Here is an 18,170-nt window from a genome sequence, read left to right as displayed (position 1 = left end):
ACTCCTACGACAAGGATGATAATTCGTGTGAAATGTCAGCCGGGATGTTTAAAACAGCCATGGTGAACAACACAATACAAAACTGAACTTTTCACACAGCTTCACACATCTTCCTCAAGAATGTTTGAAAATGCTGTCACTGTTTGAAAATGCTGTAAAACAAATCTGCTTGAATCCAATCAGAGACTCAACTCAATATGACAGCATTTAACTGAAGAAAGGACCAGGCTGTCTGCATAAAAACTCTCTGCATGTTTTTAATATTTTAGGATTCTTTTAATGTAAATTAATACATCTGAGCACTACAATATATTAGACAGAGGCAAAGTTTATCCTGCAATGCCACTAATTTACTAAGGTACGGAGGGTTATGAACTATATAGTGCCTCTTCAAGCTACCATTACCAGCTTGCTCACCGTAGGCCACATTTTACTGGAAACATTTCATGTTTCCAATAATTTGGCAAAACATATACTGAACCTTGAAAAAAAATCGGGCAGCATGTGTATCATATATTTCTTTCGTTCTGCAAAAATGTAAGAGAATATACTGTATATAAATCAATGGATATAAGTAACCAAATTACAGTATATCCCAAAGATACTCCTTATCCTAAACATTCAACAACAAAAGCAGTATTATGTAGGTAGGGGAAAAAATGAAAAGGTCATTCAGGTTTGAATTCCTGTCTGTACACATACAGAAGTTCATGTACTGTAGGTAGCTGTGTCAGCATGGGTAGGCTGCACAGGAACAGGTAAAGGTTTAGGTGTGAGGAAGACTCCACAGCCAAAAAGTTGTCTCTTTTCCTTTCAGCACGGAATAAACCTTTACCTGTTCCTTAGCAAATTCAGTATTTAGTTTCCTGGAGTTCTATTTACCTTGTCTATCAGGTTTCCTTTATTTCCAAATCGGCATTTGGACTGCAGTCACGTAAGGGTGACTCTTTTGAGTTGATCCAGATAACTCTTAGAAACCGGGTTCACTGAAGCACTGCCTCGCCTCCGACTGGAAGCAGAGGCATTTCTTTTCTTTTCCCAAACCTGGACATAGATATGAGCAATACTGCTTTGAACTCAGAATTATTTCCAGAAGTACTTGCAGCTGGTTTTTATTATTTTTTAATGGTATTAGAAATTGTCAATTAAGATCAGATTGTATGTATGGCTCGAGCAAAGTACATAGCATAAGCCATTGGGCCACAAGGTACCATTAACCTTGAAAGCAAAACTAATGTGTACATAACACCTGCTGACGTACATATCTGTGACTTTTGTGCTAGTGTTATGCACAACTTTTGGAACAGATCCTGAACATCCTATTATCTGAATAAGATTAAACATTAATGAGCAAAGTTTAAAAGTAGATGCTTTCTCCTCATGAATGCGGTTTAGCTTATTTGATGTCTTTAATCATAACTTAGAAGGCCTAGGTTCTGCTTCACGCATAGGAAGATAACATTTTGGTGTGGCCAGTGCTAAGGTAGACACTTATTTTCCCTGTTCACAACAGGAACGTATAACCAGTTAAAAAGGCTGGATAATAAACCACAGACATGCTGCTACGTTCATCATATAAAACGCCATGGTGACTTTTGATTTTTTCATTGCTGCATATTTTTAAATTAAGGTATGTTTTGTAATGAATAGCATAACTGTTAATTACAATTCTATGGCATTTTCCTAGTTGGTTGGGCACTATCCCAGAATCAATTTACACAACACATGCATAGCACGATGTACAAATACAGCCACAAACTATAAATCATAATACATGCGGTTTCAAAATGATTTTTTGCATTGACAAAACGCACTTGAACTGAGACAGTTCTCACAAGGTGTGTGGAACAACACCCTGGCAGTCTCTCTCTCTACCCAACATTTTGCTGTTCAAAGAACTTAAAAGCCCAGAAACAAAACGTAAAACTTCCAAGCAAATGAGATCTGAAGAAAAACAAAAGAAGAGTAAACCAAATCAATATGACTTGCTGTTTTATCCAGCAATTTCCTGAGGGCAATCAGCACAACATGATAATAAACATATTTGGACACAGCCCAGCTCCTAAAACTAGGGTAAGTCTGAGAATCTAATGTAATTACACAGTGTGTCATACTGTGTGGACACCAGTGTTAAATAATATTAAATTACTAACAGACAGTCTCTGTCAGAAACAATTGAAATACACAGAAATGCAGAGCACAGAAACACAAAACAAACTGAAATTACTGGTGTAGACAGTGTTTAAAATATTATCCTTTTGTAAAGTGCAATAAATCCTATTACACAGCTACCAAGGGAAACAATGAAGCACCTAATTGCAATCAAAACATTCTCTCACCCAGAGGATGAATACATGTAAAATATTTTATCACAAACAATAATATTTCTGGGCTATGCAGTGAGGTTTTCTGAATCATTCTAAAACACATTTTTTGAATAATGCAAACAGAAAATCTCACAATAACCACTAAGAACAAGCAGCTTGTGTCATCATGAAACTAAAACAATTTGCGCGAAGGCTCTAAAAGAGATCAACTGGTAATTCCAAGCATATTCCAGCAGAGTGCAGTGGAATGGACATTACTGCATATCAGGGAAGACTGTGTGAAAAGTACATAGGTCATTCTGTGTCAAAAGAAACAAGCTTGTAATCTCAAGTTAAAACTTATTATCAGCTTTAATTTCAAAATAATGCCATTCAGGTTAAAAACAATACTTCAATGGCATGAAGATATTAAAATAGGCCATAGCATAACAGGCTATTGGATACAGAAAGGCTACAAAATTTATTTTTTTTAAAACAGGGAGCATGCATCAAATGCCACAGATTCTGTTGCTCTTATTGAGTGAATTTCAAAAGCAAATCAATGAGCCCACTTTTGCACCTTTATAAACTTTGGTGCAAGTTATGAAGTTGTTACTTTAATCACAGTGCCAAAAACTCTTTTTATACTCTGGCAAGGTGAGAAAGGAGGAACACTGCAACATGAGTACAACACACCAAACCATGTCGTAAAGGCATATCTTTTCAGAAGATTTGCAATGTTGGATGTATGTTTACGGTGACTGATCACAAGGAGTTCAGGAAAATACAAAAAAAGCAGATGAATCCACCTAGGATTCAGACTAGGCTAACAGCAGGCCACAAGAGCCATACTGTCCAGCTACTTTACCGTCTTGTCCTCCTCTGTCTTTAAGACGAACACCTGTCCGCTGCCAACTGGCCTGAGAGCACAGGAATTAAAATCTTGACTCAAGACGCCAAATACTCTTGACTCGAGGAAAAAGGAAAGTCAGCAGGAGGGAAAAAAAACAACCTAGTTCCATCAGGATGAGTAAAATGCAAAAACGTTGAGAAGCAGGACAGGTAGCGGGAGAATGGTTTTAAAACTTAGTATATGAAAAACTTCCTACTACATAATAGGGAACCCAAGGCAGACTACAACAAAACAAGCAATAAAACCTACCACCCACTCTTACAACAAAAGAGACTGAAGCTCGGACGAGTGTGGTAAGTGTTAAGTACTGGATGCAAGCAACCAGGAAAGAACAGCCAGACCAAAAATATTTTAATTTTTCGTCTTGTGGTTCACATTCAAGGGCATTAGGATTTGTTGCACTCTGTCCAGAGCATGAGAACATCGGACTGAGACCAGCCAAAGCCCACTTAAAATTACATCTTCAAAAGCCTGCAAAATTACATGGAAAAACTGAAGAGAGGTCTGACCAGGGATGAATAATGCTCCAGCTAGTCCCCTTGAGCATCGCTACATTATAATAATAGAAAATTGTGTAAGGGTATGCGGCGTTAAAAAAAAATGTGGTTCAACAAAGAAGGGACGTGTCATGTAAAGAGGACTGGAGCTGTCACTGGGCTGTGAAGGCCAGTCCTTTTCTCCACAATGAACCTTGCAAAATAGCTCTAGCGCCATTAGCGGGTCTCCATTGTCAGAGAAGAAAACATGCAGCAAACAATTTACATTTCACAAGCATTTAATCCCTTTAATGACAAAGCCGGTCTTTCTTGTGTTCTCAAAATCATTTATGTAAATGAACTGGCTTGGGAACCATGTAGTTCATATCCTGGAGAAACCGTGAACGGGCCTACTGCGAAAAACGTTGTTTTTTTTTTTTACACATCACCCCCACCAAACTTTCATTTCAGATTTTAATACCAGTTACATGTTTTTTTTTAATACATAACATTTTTACTTCAGTATATGAATTTTAAAAAATCTTGACCATCCAACCAATGTAAAATTCTGTTAAACTAACAGATCTGTTCCTGGTCTGTTAATAACACATAACACCAGCTGCCTTTTGGCCATGTTTTGTAGTTTAACAACTCTTTTAATTAGGTTACTGACATATCGTACCCATTTAGTACCACATTTTTAAGAGGGGAAATGGGGATTTAAAAAGCCTGCTACACAGCATGCACTCCCACACTTCAGTGAAAAGATGAAAAAATTGACTTCACCCTTGATTTCATACCGCCTGATGATCAAAATGAAACCTGACATCCCAGCAGGGAAGGCTTCTGTAGAAAGTCTTACAAACAGCTTTTTTAAAAACCACCTGGATGACCAACAGGCCTCCCTCCAGAACCCATTTGTAGGGGTACAGTTGGGAATACTTCACAAACACACTGTCAAAATCAACTAGTATTCCCAGCTGTAGACTGTATCACAATCCTAACCGTCTGATTCCTGCTCTAACACCTCTCCAAGCATCGGTCCTGGGGGTAACGATTTCAATACATTGCCAAGAGTAAACACGACTCCCTGCTGTCTACCTCGTGTTATAAAAATGTTCAGTTCACACTAACACAATAAATGACACATCAAACAAAACCTTTTCATAGGGCGTTTCCTGTGCTACCAACAAGTTCCAGCTTCTATCCTGTCTAATCCAAAAAAGCTGACTCCCAGCCCTCAACCACAAGCGCAAACTCCAAACCTTGCTGACTGAGCGAACATTTCTTCCCTGCAATGTGTCGCTTTCATGGTACTGTCCAGTGTGCACTGTACAGCACTGTCCTCCCTTCTGTAAAAAATAATTTTCACACTATCTGCGTTTTGCTGCTGAAAGAAAATGAATGCCTGCACACATTTCTGCAAGTTTTTAAAAGGTTTCATACACTAATAACAACGTACTATTTATATCCTAAACGCATGCAGAATAACGGATTAGTTTTCCAATGTTAAAGGTATTTCCACGTAGAGTTAAGATTTCTATATTGATGTCCTTCTCTCCCGTGCGCTGTGCTTTGTAGTATAGTATCGCTAGTGGGTAGACTGCCCGGGTATTACTACCGGTGTGTCTTGGCCTGGATGCCACATGCCGAGATTAACGGAGTAACTAACGTCAAAAACCAGGTCAAAGAATTTGGCGCAACAGCAAACGTAGTTAACTTAAGCGTCATCCTTTTCATATTTACCAAAGGATCTTTATGCAATGTTACCACTACTGAAACACATGGTAAGCTGAGCATTTTTAAAATAAAATAATTCTGAAAGTGCTAATAATTGTGCAATGCAACACAAACATTTGATAGATTAACCAACAGCAAATGCCCGCCACGTTCAGGGATGAATTCAAAACTCAATACCACCGCAAAAAAACTTGTCTTGAGTTTCCGCAACTACAGTAAAACATTTAAGACTGAAGATGTTAAGAGAAAACCTGCTTTATTCTCATCGTTACCCTTAGTCATCACAGTGTCGATCCCGAGTTAATTTTTAAGAATGTTAACCTTTGTTGCTCCCTAAAATCGCCGTAAAAATAGCTAACCCATTTTTGCTCCGAGACATGTTTCAACACATTCCTCACCTTCTGAGAGCTCGCAAAGTGCGCCGATCTAATCCTCAACTTTTTTTTTGATCCCGTAGAAATTAAACAGCAGACTATCAGCACAGACGTGAAACTAGAAAGCGCAAAGTCCACTTTAACGCCGTCGTTTCTGCATTATGGAAATGTTTCAGGGGGAGAAAATTACCTGCTAAAAACCATGTATCGCCCGGCTGAAAAGTTTCTTTACGCTTATCTCCATATGAATCCCCAGAAGGATCCTGGATCCTTGAGCTCCTCCCTCACAAGCTAGTACCATGAGGTCATGGGGAAGGGAGCGCACAAACAGAGCTACACACTTTCCGTAACCAGGCAATCCAGTCCTACTTTATCGCCATGGTGCTTTCTCGCTTTGCATGCGGTATCAGGGGGATAAAGCTAAAGGAGACGGGGATGCTTATTGAAATATCTCAGGAGCATGGAGTTTCTTTTCCGATAACTTTGTAGTCAACCAGCAACGCTCTCAGCGCCTCCCAGTCATCACTGTCATTGGCTCAGTTTATTTTTTAATGCAAATATGAGTCAACTAGGCACAATGGAGGCGGTGTGTCGTGATTTAATTCGATAAAAACAGCAAAGACGTGATGTTAAAACCAGACCAAACACACACGGCGGTGTTATCTGAAATGAGTGGTTTAAAAAGATCCAGGAGGGCCTTGAACTACACTGATCTGCGGGATTTAACACAGCTGTGCGATATTAATAATTTAAAGTGCATAAACATTTTTTAAACTTTGGTCGCTGTTTAGTGTTGAGTCATTTTTTTTACTTAATAATTCTGGAAGTTGTATGAAAATCTTTCATTGATGTCAATTTTTGTTTTTCTTTTACCATATAAATCACTGTTACAGAGCTTTTGACATTTTTTAAAACAGTATTTTTCTTTCTTTCACTTTTAAAATACAACCTTAAAGAATCAAAAGGCCGGTGTAGTTTTCGGTGCTCGGTGTGCTCTGAGGATTTTTTCATATAGTTTTCGTCTGTCGTGGTGTGTAATGGGAAGCTTTGATAAAGAGATAATTAAAATCAGTTTTTTATGAGATACAATTTTATATGGATTGCCATGTTGTTAACAGAACGTTTATCTCTTTTATGTGGGGTGGTATTTCTTATCAACATCATTACATTTTGAATCTCCAAATAAAGACTATAAACTCGATCATCGTCAGACACCGTACAATTGCAAAGTTATTCTTAAATATAGTACATGCGTTTTTATTGCTGTACATCGGTATAAAATAGTCTGTATAGCGACATCAAGAGGACGGGAGAAAACTTCAACTTTCTAAAGTAATCCTGCCTGTTTATAAAACTCTTTCCTTGAGGGATTTTTAAATGCATTGTAATTTAAAGTTCTAATACAAATATTGTCCATTGTTGTGGATATGGTCCATTTTCCCTACTTTGTGACTGCACTAGTTGTTGTTTTTTCTCCCTGACTGAAGTATTTTTAGATACTTATGTTTTCTTTTCAGTTACCAGGCATTTGAAAAACAGACACTAATTGTCGCATTTCTTGGGAACCGGCATGGCCTAAAGACGAAGGGTCTGGGAGAAATGTTCCCTAGAGAGTAGGGGCGAGTCAACAAACATTGCTTAAATGGCTAGAAACCGAAAAGACCACCAACTGCTAACAGAAGAAGATGTACAGAGGACCGGATGTGTTTGACAACCACAGATGGTGTCTACAGAGCTTGTGATTTTTCAACCATAGTTTAGGCCTCAGATTTCACCCTTAGCCCTGTTACCTTTCTAGATGCCTGGGGGGGGGTTGCTGGACGTTTTAAAATCACAGTGTCAGTATGGTATGGCCTTGCATCAGCGCTCACCATCAAAGCCACACACTTATTGGGTATACACCCAAGTGAGGCAGCAGTGTTTATACAGATCCTTTTCGGGGCTACAAGCAAAGACACTGCAGCTGCCACTCGTGAGTGATGAGTTAAAGGGTGCTGACCTACGGAATTCCAGCAAGGAAGAAGATGCTTTGTATGGATATCAGACGCAAGTGAAGAGACAACCCCGTTTGGAAAGAACACCTGTTTATTCACACATTACCCTTACAATATTGTGGTGCCCTCTGCACTTTGCTTGGACATTTGATAGACCCAAACCCCATTGAGGATGTGAGGGCTATCCTTGACTAATCTATGGAAAGGTATCCCCCCCAAAAAATAACACTATCCAGCGCTCTCTAATACAATAATCAGTTGCAGACCATCTGCACAATGTGCAAATTAATTGTCTTGTATGAAGCAATTCCTAATAGGAATACTATGCATTTGGACAATACTTTTCATCCCAAAGGATACTGTAGTGATTTATCTATAGAAGGGAACTCACTGAAGTGCAGAACCCACTTGTGTGATACGCAGCAGCCATAATGAACAAGCAGGCACACTACAAAGCAGATCAGGTACAGATGTGAGAAACTGATTCACCAATTGAATTATGGTGGAACTTTACTGGCAAGACTGTGCAAGCCCAGAGTGGAATTTTGGCAGGACACACTGATTTACATCCATACTCTTACATAAAAGTGCCACATGATCATTATTGACTAAGGAAGGTAGTAAGGGCTTTGTTTAAATGTTTCATCCAAAGGGCAACACCTCATACAGCATATACTGTATAGCAAGCAGCTATATCACCTTGCAACTCACAACTGGCAATCCACTGAAGCTAACAAGGTGTGAGCCTGGCCTGTTCCGGGATGAGAAAGCTAAGGTTGCTGCTGGAAGAGGTGTTAATGGGACCAGTAGACCAGTATGAGTCGCTATTCCTGCTGTCTGTGTGGATTCTAATGTCCCAATATAGCTTGATGGGGAAACTATATTGTTAAAAAGGTGCAGAACTTTGGATGACACATAAAACCAAGGTCCTGACTCTCTGCGGTCATTAAAAAATCCCAGTGCATTTTTTTAAAAAAAGTAGGGGTGTTACCTCGCTGACCTGGCCAAATTTCCCCCTGGCCTTTACCCATCATGGCCTCCTAATAATCCCCATCTATGAATTGGCTTCATTACTCTGTTTTCCTCCTCACTGATAGCTGATCTGTGGTGAGCATAAAGGCGCACTATGGTTGCCTTAGCTTCATCCAGGTGGGGCTACACAATGGTGGTGGTGAAGGAGAGTCTTCATTACCTGTAAAGCACTTTTAGTGGAGTGTCCAGAAAGTGCTATATAAATGTAAGGAATTATTAATTAATTATTACAGTGTTTCCCCTCTGCATCCTGGTGTGCTGGTTTGGAAATTGTGGTGCAGAGGAAAGAGCACCACCTACTAGTCCAGATGAAGGGTTACAGTAGCAACCTGGTTTTCAATAGAGGTCTCCTATCCTAGTGTTGAACAGCCAAGGCTAGCTACCGAGATAAGAACAGAAATAATCAAGTTTGCTTTCCAAAAACATAGGCTCCAGACAAGTATCTGGAGAATCTATAAAAATGTAAAAATGAATATCTATATTTTCATTCCAAATCTTTTTTCAGAATTACATCAGTCATCTCTCTCTGTGTCAGCACCTTCTTCTTGGAATATTTTCAGCAACACTCATTTCTGCTTACTATATTTCCATGTTGGTACTGACACTACGACTCTACCATTCGTAGGAGGCAGAGTCTCAGATGGCTATTTCTGTAGTTAAATGTTTTGTTATCAAACAAATCAGGAATGTAAGGCATTTGGGGGAGATTCAAAACAAAAGAGAGACTTCATCTCCCTTAACAAAGGCCTCTTACCATTATTCTGAAGAGTTGCTGGGATTATTAAGTATGGTTATACTCTGCAAAACACAAGAAAATAGGAATGTGTTAGTTTCAAAAGGGTTGGTATTGTGCATTTACAAAGTATCGGCAATTGTATGTTTAGCTGTAATTTCAAATAAGACAAAATAGCAAAAGCCACAGCTGAGCAGGTTTCTTATTGTAGTTTTGCAATTGTACATTTCTTCCTGTTACTCAGGTTGAGGGGTTTATTTTATTCTGATTTATTACAGAAATCAGTCAGCTGGCCCATTGATTTTCAACCTCATATTTTCTGCTTTTCATATGCCAACAGTTTTGTCCTACCATAGCAGGCATAGCAGCAATTCCAAAACACACAGCAAGGGGGTTTGGGGAAGCTGGTTGTGAACAAGGTGGCAACTATGTGGAAAAAAAAGGTGTGGCAGCCCTCGAGTGGCTCAGGCATGAAGGGCGTTCAGCTGGACTGCAGGTTGAGCAGGATGAACACTGTCATTGACCATCTGTGATCAGGATTCCCCAAGCACTGGTGCACAGCTGATCCAGCATCAGAGCTTGGGTGGGCTGGAGATAGCTCTTGATGCACACCAACAGCCCCCGTGACTTGTCTGGAGCCTACAGTATGTCTCAGCTTGTCATAGTGTTGATGCCAGCTGCATTGCTTCTCCTGTTGATGTGAATTCTGCTGTGGGCACAGAGGAGCACACAGTTTGGAAAGTGGCAGGTATCTCCGCCAGGCAACTTTTCAGATGGAGGCATGTATCCCTCCCTTGCTCATATGAGCATAGTTAATGCCAAGTTTATTAGCAATGGGCAGTTTTAATTTAGGCAAAACAGAAAAAACATTGGTGATTTCACATCTGTTTCAAAATAATTCAATTACCATAAGATATTGCACATAAACGTTCTATGAGTTTTTAAAAACAAATGGCAGATTTTATATTTTGTTGGTTGTTTTGTTAAAATTTAATTAAAATGTCTAAGAAAGCAAATTTAAGGCATACATCTTAGCCCTTCATTTCTGAAATGCTCTTTAAAAGTGAACACATCAATACATGCTGAGCTGGCCTAAAATCACCAATAGCTGTTATATTAATAAGACACCTGGATCTTTATTTTAATCCCACTTATGTCAGCACAAGCCCCGTATATCCAGTAAGCGTGTGCCTGCATTACTCAGATCAATGCGGAACCGTTGATATTTTCATTATTCAGATACAGGTAACCAAGTAAACTCCCCATATATAATGAATGCCTGCAGAGAGATGTAAAACAGAAACATCCAACAATCCTTTATCTTTTGTTTTGCCTTCCATCTGCTATAAAAAATAGTTGGCGGAGTATCAGAGAGCTACTCTAGGCTACATAACATATAACCTCAGAAAGTGCTTAAGGACATTATGACCTATCTCTGTGCTAAAGGCCTTTTTCTTGGCACTGACATCAGATTACTCAATCATTAATAAAGAAAACAAAGATCCATACATGAAACAGAATCTGAAAGAAAAAAAACTGAAACCCGACCCTTTAACAAAACTTTCTATATGATAAGTTTCATCTTGTGGACCAGCTCGCTCAGGTCCTGTGCTTCCAAATAGAAGTCTTCATTGTAAGTGCTTTCACAGTCCTCCAGTGCACTGTTCAAAGCTCATACTCTTACTGCAGTGTTCACCATTGCACATTTGTCTTAAAAAGATCACAAGATTCATGTTTTTTTGGTTCTTGGCAACATACTTTTCTTTTTATTTGAAATGTATACTGGTTTCTATTCCAGAAGATTTTCTTTAAGGTTCTTGTTTCACCCCCTAGATGAAAACACAAGGAAATCAATATTTCATTCCTTCATGTTTTATTTTTTGCTACTCTGTAATTCTCTGTCTTTTTTTATGAACAAAAAATACCTCTTTTCTAGATACTTACAGTGGCAGAGTAATCTGATTTACCCTTTTAAACCAGCTTTTGGTAACAGGCAGTGTCTTACAAGAGACTGAAAACTGTGTTTTTTCCTCATTTGTTCTCCATAAGTACAACACGGTGACTGGATTAACGTCTGTGTTAAGACAGCGTCTTCTCTGCACTAGATGTAATTGAGTTACATCAGCCTTTGGTTTTATTTTTGCGCAACAGTTCTCGTATATTTTGCATTGTAGAAAAAGGCTCTTATTAAACATTTTAAAACTTTTTAAATGTTCTGAATACAATAATTCTATGTAGTATGTAAGAACACTAAGGTAACTTGGTAGGCAAAACACAGTCTCTCCAGCTGTACAGCTTTCCTAGTAACAGGACACACTGGACTGCCATCATACTTCATCATTATATAAAAGGAGAGATGGTTGCTAGACTACCAGTACAAAGATAGTAATTAAACTAAAGATCACAGTGAATAAAAACAAATAACTGTTCTCCCATAGCATTTCCAGGCATGTTGTTTCCAAACATTTAATTCTCAAAGCTGTACTTAATATAAGATAGTGAAGGTGAAAGATTGTGCTCCCTCACCTCATTGCATTGTGATCTTACATTTTCTCCTACTCCTTCTTTACATCATGTGTTGTTTCCACACTTCTAAACTGTAATAAGTGCTCTATGTGTACACTATGCACTTCGTAAGGCAGTTTTTTAGAAACTGTAGCCGCTCCTTCTCTGTACCTTTCCTGCATAGCAGGGAGCCTCTGTCTAGTGGAAAAACAGATTAGTCGTCTGCTGTCAGGGTGGTAGGCTGCTGTCTACAATCTACAATGATAAGCTTGGTCTCATGTCTGCATAGATAACGGTTCAAGAGAAGAGACACCAATGTTAAAAAACATCTCATAAGCCATTGAATCCTTCATATGATATAGATTATCGTTTGACTGATTTCTTTTTTCAACTTGAAAAATGCATGATTGGCCGAGGATACATTTTTGGCTTTTATCCTTCACTTCCTCTGGGAAGATAACCTTTGTAGTTTGAACTCTGTATTACAAATTTCTTTTATTTTTAGACTACATTTCATGGACATATGAATTGAGTTTGTAATCAGCGCTGCACAGACAACTGATATTTCAGTCAAGACAGAAGCAAGGAATATATAAGGGGCCACACCTAAGGAAACAGCACTGTTTAATCACCAGAGGGAATGAAAGACCACTCTGTGGATATTGTGTTTGTCATACAGTGTGCTGGACATTCTCAAAAGATACAGCAACACACTAACAGAATTCAGCTCAGGATTTGAAAAAAACAACAACAAACATACACTTTGCAAGTAGCACTTGAGAAAGTGTTATTTTAAAATTGTATAGTGTATTGTATGTAGGTCAGTACAGCTCTTGCATGTTTGATATTGATATTGATTATCCTCTGATTGACAGCACTGGGTAAGAGAAACATTTGGAATAACGCACCTTGTCTTAAAAAGCTGCTGTTTCACATTTCAGACTCGTGGACTCAATGTAAACTATTAGGGTTTTAAAAATTAAATATCTGTTTACAAAATCTACATAAATGTACAAATCTGGCAGTCCCTTCGTGACTGAGGCAAATCTCTTGCTGAAATCTGTGGGCCACTGTGAAGACCATACTGTGCAGAAGGCTTGTGTGATCAGCAGTATTAAGCAGTAGTTTATTAATAATTAAACTATTCTGAGACAGATTCAATTTCACCCCCTTCTTAATTCTTACCAAAACGTATTTTGACCAAATCACCACATTCTGCAAACTGGTATAGACCAGGACAATTGTAACCACTGTAGATCTGCTAATGAAAAGAAGAATCACAGACCTTTTAAGGTAAAAAAAATAACTTAAAAAATGCCACATGAACTGTCAAGGAGGGTAACTGTCAATCATATCTAATCGTAGCAAAACTCTTTTCCTGGAATGTAAAAAATGTAAGACCCTCTCAAGCATACCTTTACAGTGACTTATGTTCTCTTTCTCAAAATAGAGCAGCTTACAAAGGATCAACTCCTTGTTGGTTATTCTGTAAGGTGTAGAACATGGGCATAACCTGACTCCTTTTTAGAAGTGCTTTAGAATATCCTAACATTTCAGTTTGATTCTATTAGTATCTTTTGGATTTTTTATCAGGTCTCCTCATAAATCAGCTCAAGATTAAAAATGCAGTTCCTTCATCCTGCTAGTACAGGACATTCCCTTAAGCCCCGAGAATGCTCTTAAAACTCTGGTTGCTCTGATGCTCTGGACTGATTCCAGTGCAGCAATATTTCTTCTATACTATGGTAACCAAAAATGTGCCACAGTATTTTAAAATAGGGCATTTAACCATCAATTTGTTTGCCTAGAAGATGTAAATTACATGTCAACATAAACACCTAAGTCTTTTCAATATTACCTCTTCTAGCTCAGTGCCCATTTTGTATAGTTTTTGCTACTTGCATGCAATACCCTGCACTTGTCTACATTAAACATCATCAGCCAGGTGTTTATTCAGTTTGAATTTTAATTAAACCCTTTTGAATTTTGTTTGCTTCTTCTGTAGTGTTTTATTAATCCTGCTAATTTGGAATCATCTACTGACGTGACTAGTTTACCAACTATATCGGAATCTAGATCATTGTTATAAATTAAAGGTAAATTATACCACCTCAATCTGATTTGTCACCCCTTATTAGTTCAGATATACATTTAATTACCAGTTCTCAATACCTCCGTGAAGTTGCCCCCCCCTACAGACAGCACAAACGATTAAACGCACCTCATTCGTTAGTGCTGCGTTTGTGCTGCTTTCGTTTCCGAGATATAGATATAGATATATCCTTGTTTTTTCGGGGGTCGTGACGTCACGCAACCCCCCTACAATGTCTTAGGGAAACCAAACCGGTCTCAATCGTTAGTGCTGCGTTTGTGCCGTTGAACGTAACTTCCTAGCTTCACAGAGCATGTATCGAGCTTCCCAGTGCACGTGTTTGCTTGTAGCAGCTCTATACATGCTCGACCTGTAGGAGTTGAGCACGAAGAGGTTCTAAAAATTCTCCTGTTACAAATTACAAGTTTTGGAATGCACGAATAACAGTAAGATAATATTGACGGATAGATGCGAGTGTGCATTTTACAGATAACTATTCAGATCGCCTCTAAATGACCTGCAGTATGTTTAAGTGAACGACGTTTAGAGGGCTAAAATGCATTCAAAGTACGTATTTGACGCTTTTATTAGCAGACCATTCTTGCAATTAAAGATACGATTATTTGGTTAGCACTGTAATGCGACTATAACAATTCAGTGTGAAGTCCCGAATTTCCAAATTACGTGTCTTTTGGCATCGAAAATAGAATACTAATTTCGTGGGTTTCATACAAGTTTAAAAGCATCATGAAGGATCAAACAAGATCTTCAGAACTTAATATTATAATACCTTCGCAGTTTTTATTCTCGTGGCGCCTCACTCGATATTGCCCTTGGGGCGATGCATTTACTCCAACCTCTGAAACCCATACGTGCACATTCTTCTGGTATGTTATGCTCAAGTCCGCTGAATACTTAAAGGCAAGGTAAAAGCTCCGTGAAGTTATCCCCCCTACAGACAGCACAAACGATGAAACCCAGCTCATTCATTAATGCTACGTTTTTGCCGGTTTGGGCAGCTGAATGTAAGTTTGTGCTGCTTTTGTTTCCGAGATAGAGCACCTTGGGGTTCCGGTGATCACGTGACCATGCACGTGACCGTCTGCCGAGTTCAAGCGCTCTGTTACAGTTTAGCTCGTACCCTTAACATTTTAAAGACAATCAATATCCATAAACATATGAGCCTCCTTAGATGTGAATAATACTAAGACATGACCCATGCCAATAAGTTAACCATCTCTGACATAAACCTGTGGTTGTTATGTATGTAAAATAACCGTGTTTGTAAGATCTACGGTTTTTATTTTCTAAGACACGTTTTCCTTTCTTTCCCTACCGTGACACACTCTTGCCAAACGCGTAACTGTGGGATACCATCGCGACAAGACCTCCACAGCATGTCATGATAGGGAGCCCATGTATATCGTGGCAGTGTATATCATGAATGGCGCCTTGCTTTCATGCCACCCTCCACCGCTGTCGCAACAAAGGTCTCATATCAGGACGTGATATACCCAGATAGGACGTGTCGCAATACATGGACTTTGTGTTGTGACATGGGGTAAGCATATCCTGTCAGGGTATGTCATATCGCAACATATTGACTCCATGTCGCGACAGAGGGGCAGGGCATTTTTGTCGGGGGATGTCATATCGCGATATACGGGCTTCATATCGCGACATGGGCGCCACAGGTTTTTGTCATATCGCGATATAGAGCCTTTCATGTCGCGACATGGGGGCGGGGCACTTTTGGGGGGGTATGTCATATCGCGATATACGCGGCTTCATGTCGCGACATGGACGGGGGGGGGGGGCTTTTGTCATATCGCGATATGTGGACTCTATGTCGCGATATGGGGGCGGGGGCGTTTTGTCGTGGTATGTCATATCGCGATATATGGGCTTCATGTCGCGACAGGGGGGCAGTGCATTTTGTCGGGAGTATGTCATATCGCGATATACAGGCTTCATGTCGCGACATGGGCTTGACAGGTTTTGTCATATCGCGATATAGCGCCTTTCATGACGCGACATGGGGCTGGGCATTTTTGCGGGGTGTGCGATAAACGGGCATCATGTCGCGACATGGACGTTTGTCATATCGCGATACATGGACTTAATGTTGCGACAGTGGCGCCATGTCAGTGATGCGCTAGTCGCAATGGGTATCGCGATGTGATCGTGGTGCGCGCACTCCTATCGTGACATGCTATTGGAGTCGTGAACGCGCTGTGGATGCCACGACATTTTTTGTCTGCTATTCAGTTTTGACCTCAGTGCGACTTCTCTTAGATTGATCAGTAATTGGAAACCAATGGATGTGTTACTGTATATCCAGCGTGCCCATACAGCACACACGCTACACACAAAACGTCCGCTGTGGCGCTTTACCCAATCAGAGCGTCGATGTTCACTCTTTACCCAATCGCGGCCCGACCTGTTCGGGGGTTTAGCCAATCACGGGTCTGAGATCTGTTCAAGCTAGCAGCGCCAGGTCGATCGACTTGTTTACTGTCAATGAGAAACTATTTTTTAAATTCTTTACTTATTTGCAAAATAACGACATAGGCTTGTTTTTAACGTCTTGATTGATTCACAATGTCCTGTACTCTTCGAAATAAATACATTTTTTATTTGCAATATAACTGTCTCCGCTGCTGCATGGTATACATGGTATTTGAACAATTTGAATCGTATATTTATAAAGGGAAACACCTTCTGCTTTGTACTTCAAAACTGAATAGAAATGTAAAGTGTATGAACATTATATTATTATGCTCGTGCTTTCAATTTTGTTTTTTTAATTTTAAATTATATCGATCTGGAAACTAATACCTAAAAATGTGAATTTGGGCTCTCGAGTTGTACCAGCGGTAATTTGGAAACTGGTGTCTCCTCACCAATGAAAGGAGTACACAAGCAATACATGTTCGAGAACATGGTTAAAAATGAAAAGAAAGAACCTAACCCAATAAACTAACATAGTAATTCCTCCCTAAATGTAAGTGTTTATTCGTGTAAAGGCTGCAAAATCTGGGGTTAACTGATCAAAAGATCACAACTGAAAGATCTGGTGGTCGTGACTTTGCTGTTTTGTACGTCACAGAGAAAAGAACGCGCTATATTGAAACATCCACCCCACCCGAGCAGACAGACTCGGAAAACAAATTGTCCCCATTGTTTTCATCACAATCAGGAGTTCAAGTACCGAGTTTGTTGGTACCTGTAAACATCCGTGTAGTTACGTGATTACCCGAAAAAACAAGTTTCTATATCTCGGAAACGAAAGCAGCACAAACGCAGCACTAACGAATGAGGTGGGTTTCATCCGTTGTGTTGTCTGTAGGAGGACCAACTTCACGGAGCTGTTCTCAATCCAAACACTTCTATTTCCCTGAATGCCTACCACCTGCAATTCGAGAATTTATATTTTATGAGGAACTTTATCAAAAGTCTTCTGAAAATCTAAATACACCATTTCATTTGTTCTTTATATATCTAAACTGATGTTGCTTGTTCAGGGAACTCTAAATCCCTCGACTATAATACTTCCACATAACAGATCCCCCGACTTTAATTATTTTATTTTTAATTTTATACCACTATTAATTATATTATATTGTTTTATTATAATATTACTATATATAATATTATTATATTATACAAAATTAAACAGTAATTTTATTATATTATTAATTATAATACAATACTAATATTATTTTTAATTATGTTTATAACCTTATATGCAATAGAAGTCAGACTTATACTGTATGTCTACAATTATTTGGGGCAGTTCTGTCACTCTTTTTATAGATAGGTGACATTGCAAGTTTTTCAGTCCAGGTAAATTTAGACGTTCTCTTCTGAATAACATCTATTTCCTTCAGTACATTTGGCTTGAGTTCCTCTAGTACCCAAAAGATCTGCCTCTTCTATTTTTTTTTATATTAAATAAAGAACTTTGTCCTTCCACTGCCTGAGGCATGTTGTTGACTTCTTAGT

The 18,170-nt window shown here is 39.0% G+C and overlaps 1 protein-coding gene across 5 annotated transcripts in view; it reads right to left on the bottom strand.

The window, feature by feature from the left end:
- Positions 1-9,609, bottom strand: part of tanc1a (tetratricopeptide repeat, ankyrin repeat and coiled-coil containing 1a) — a 142,037-nt gene extending 132,428 nt beyond the window's left edge. Inside the window, exon 1 of one of the 5 annotated variants that reach the window (XM_015358716.2) lies at positions 9,590-9,609. In XM_015358716.2, coding sequence (XP_015214202.2) covers positions 9,590-9,592 — 3 coding nt within the window. In that variant the 5' untranslated portion in view covers positions 9,593-9,609. Of the gene's footprint in view, positions 1-5,833; positions 6,224-9,135; positions 9,155-9,589 lie in introns of those variants that run through there. The other 4 variants (XM_069196322.1, XM_069196323.1, XM_015358717.2 and 1 more) reach the window with 4 other exon arrangements.
- Between the last annotated feature and the right edge of the window lie 8,561 nt (positions 9,610-18,170).

Source organism: Lepisosteus oculatus, chromosome 12, assembly GCF_040954835.1.
Source record: "Lepisosteus oculatus isolate fLepOcu1 chromosome 12, fLepOcu1.hap2, whole genome shotgun sequence".
NCBI lineage: Eukaryota > Metazoa > Chordata > Actinopteri > Semionotiformes > Lepisosteidae > Lepisosteus > Lepisosteus oculatus.
The sequence above is the reverse complement of the archived record's forward strand: the minus strand, read 5'-3'. Positions and strand labels throughout refer to the sequence as shown.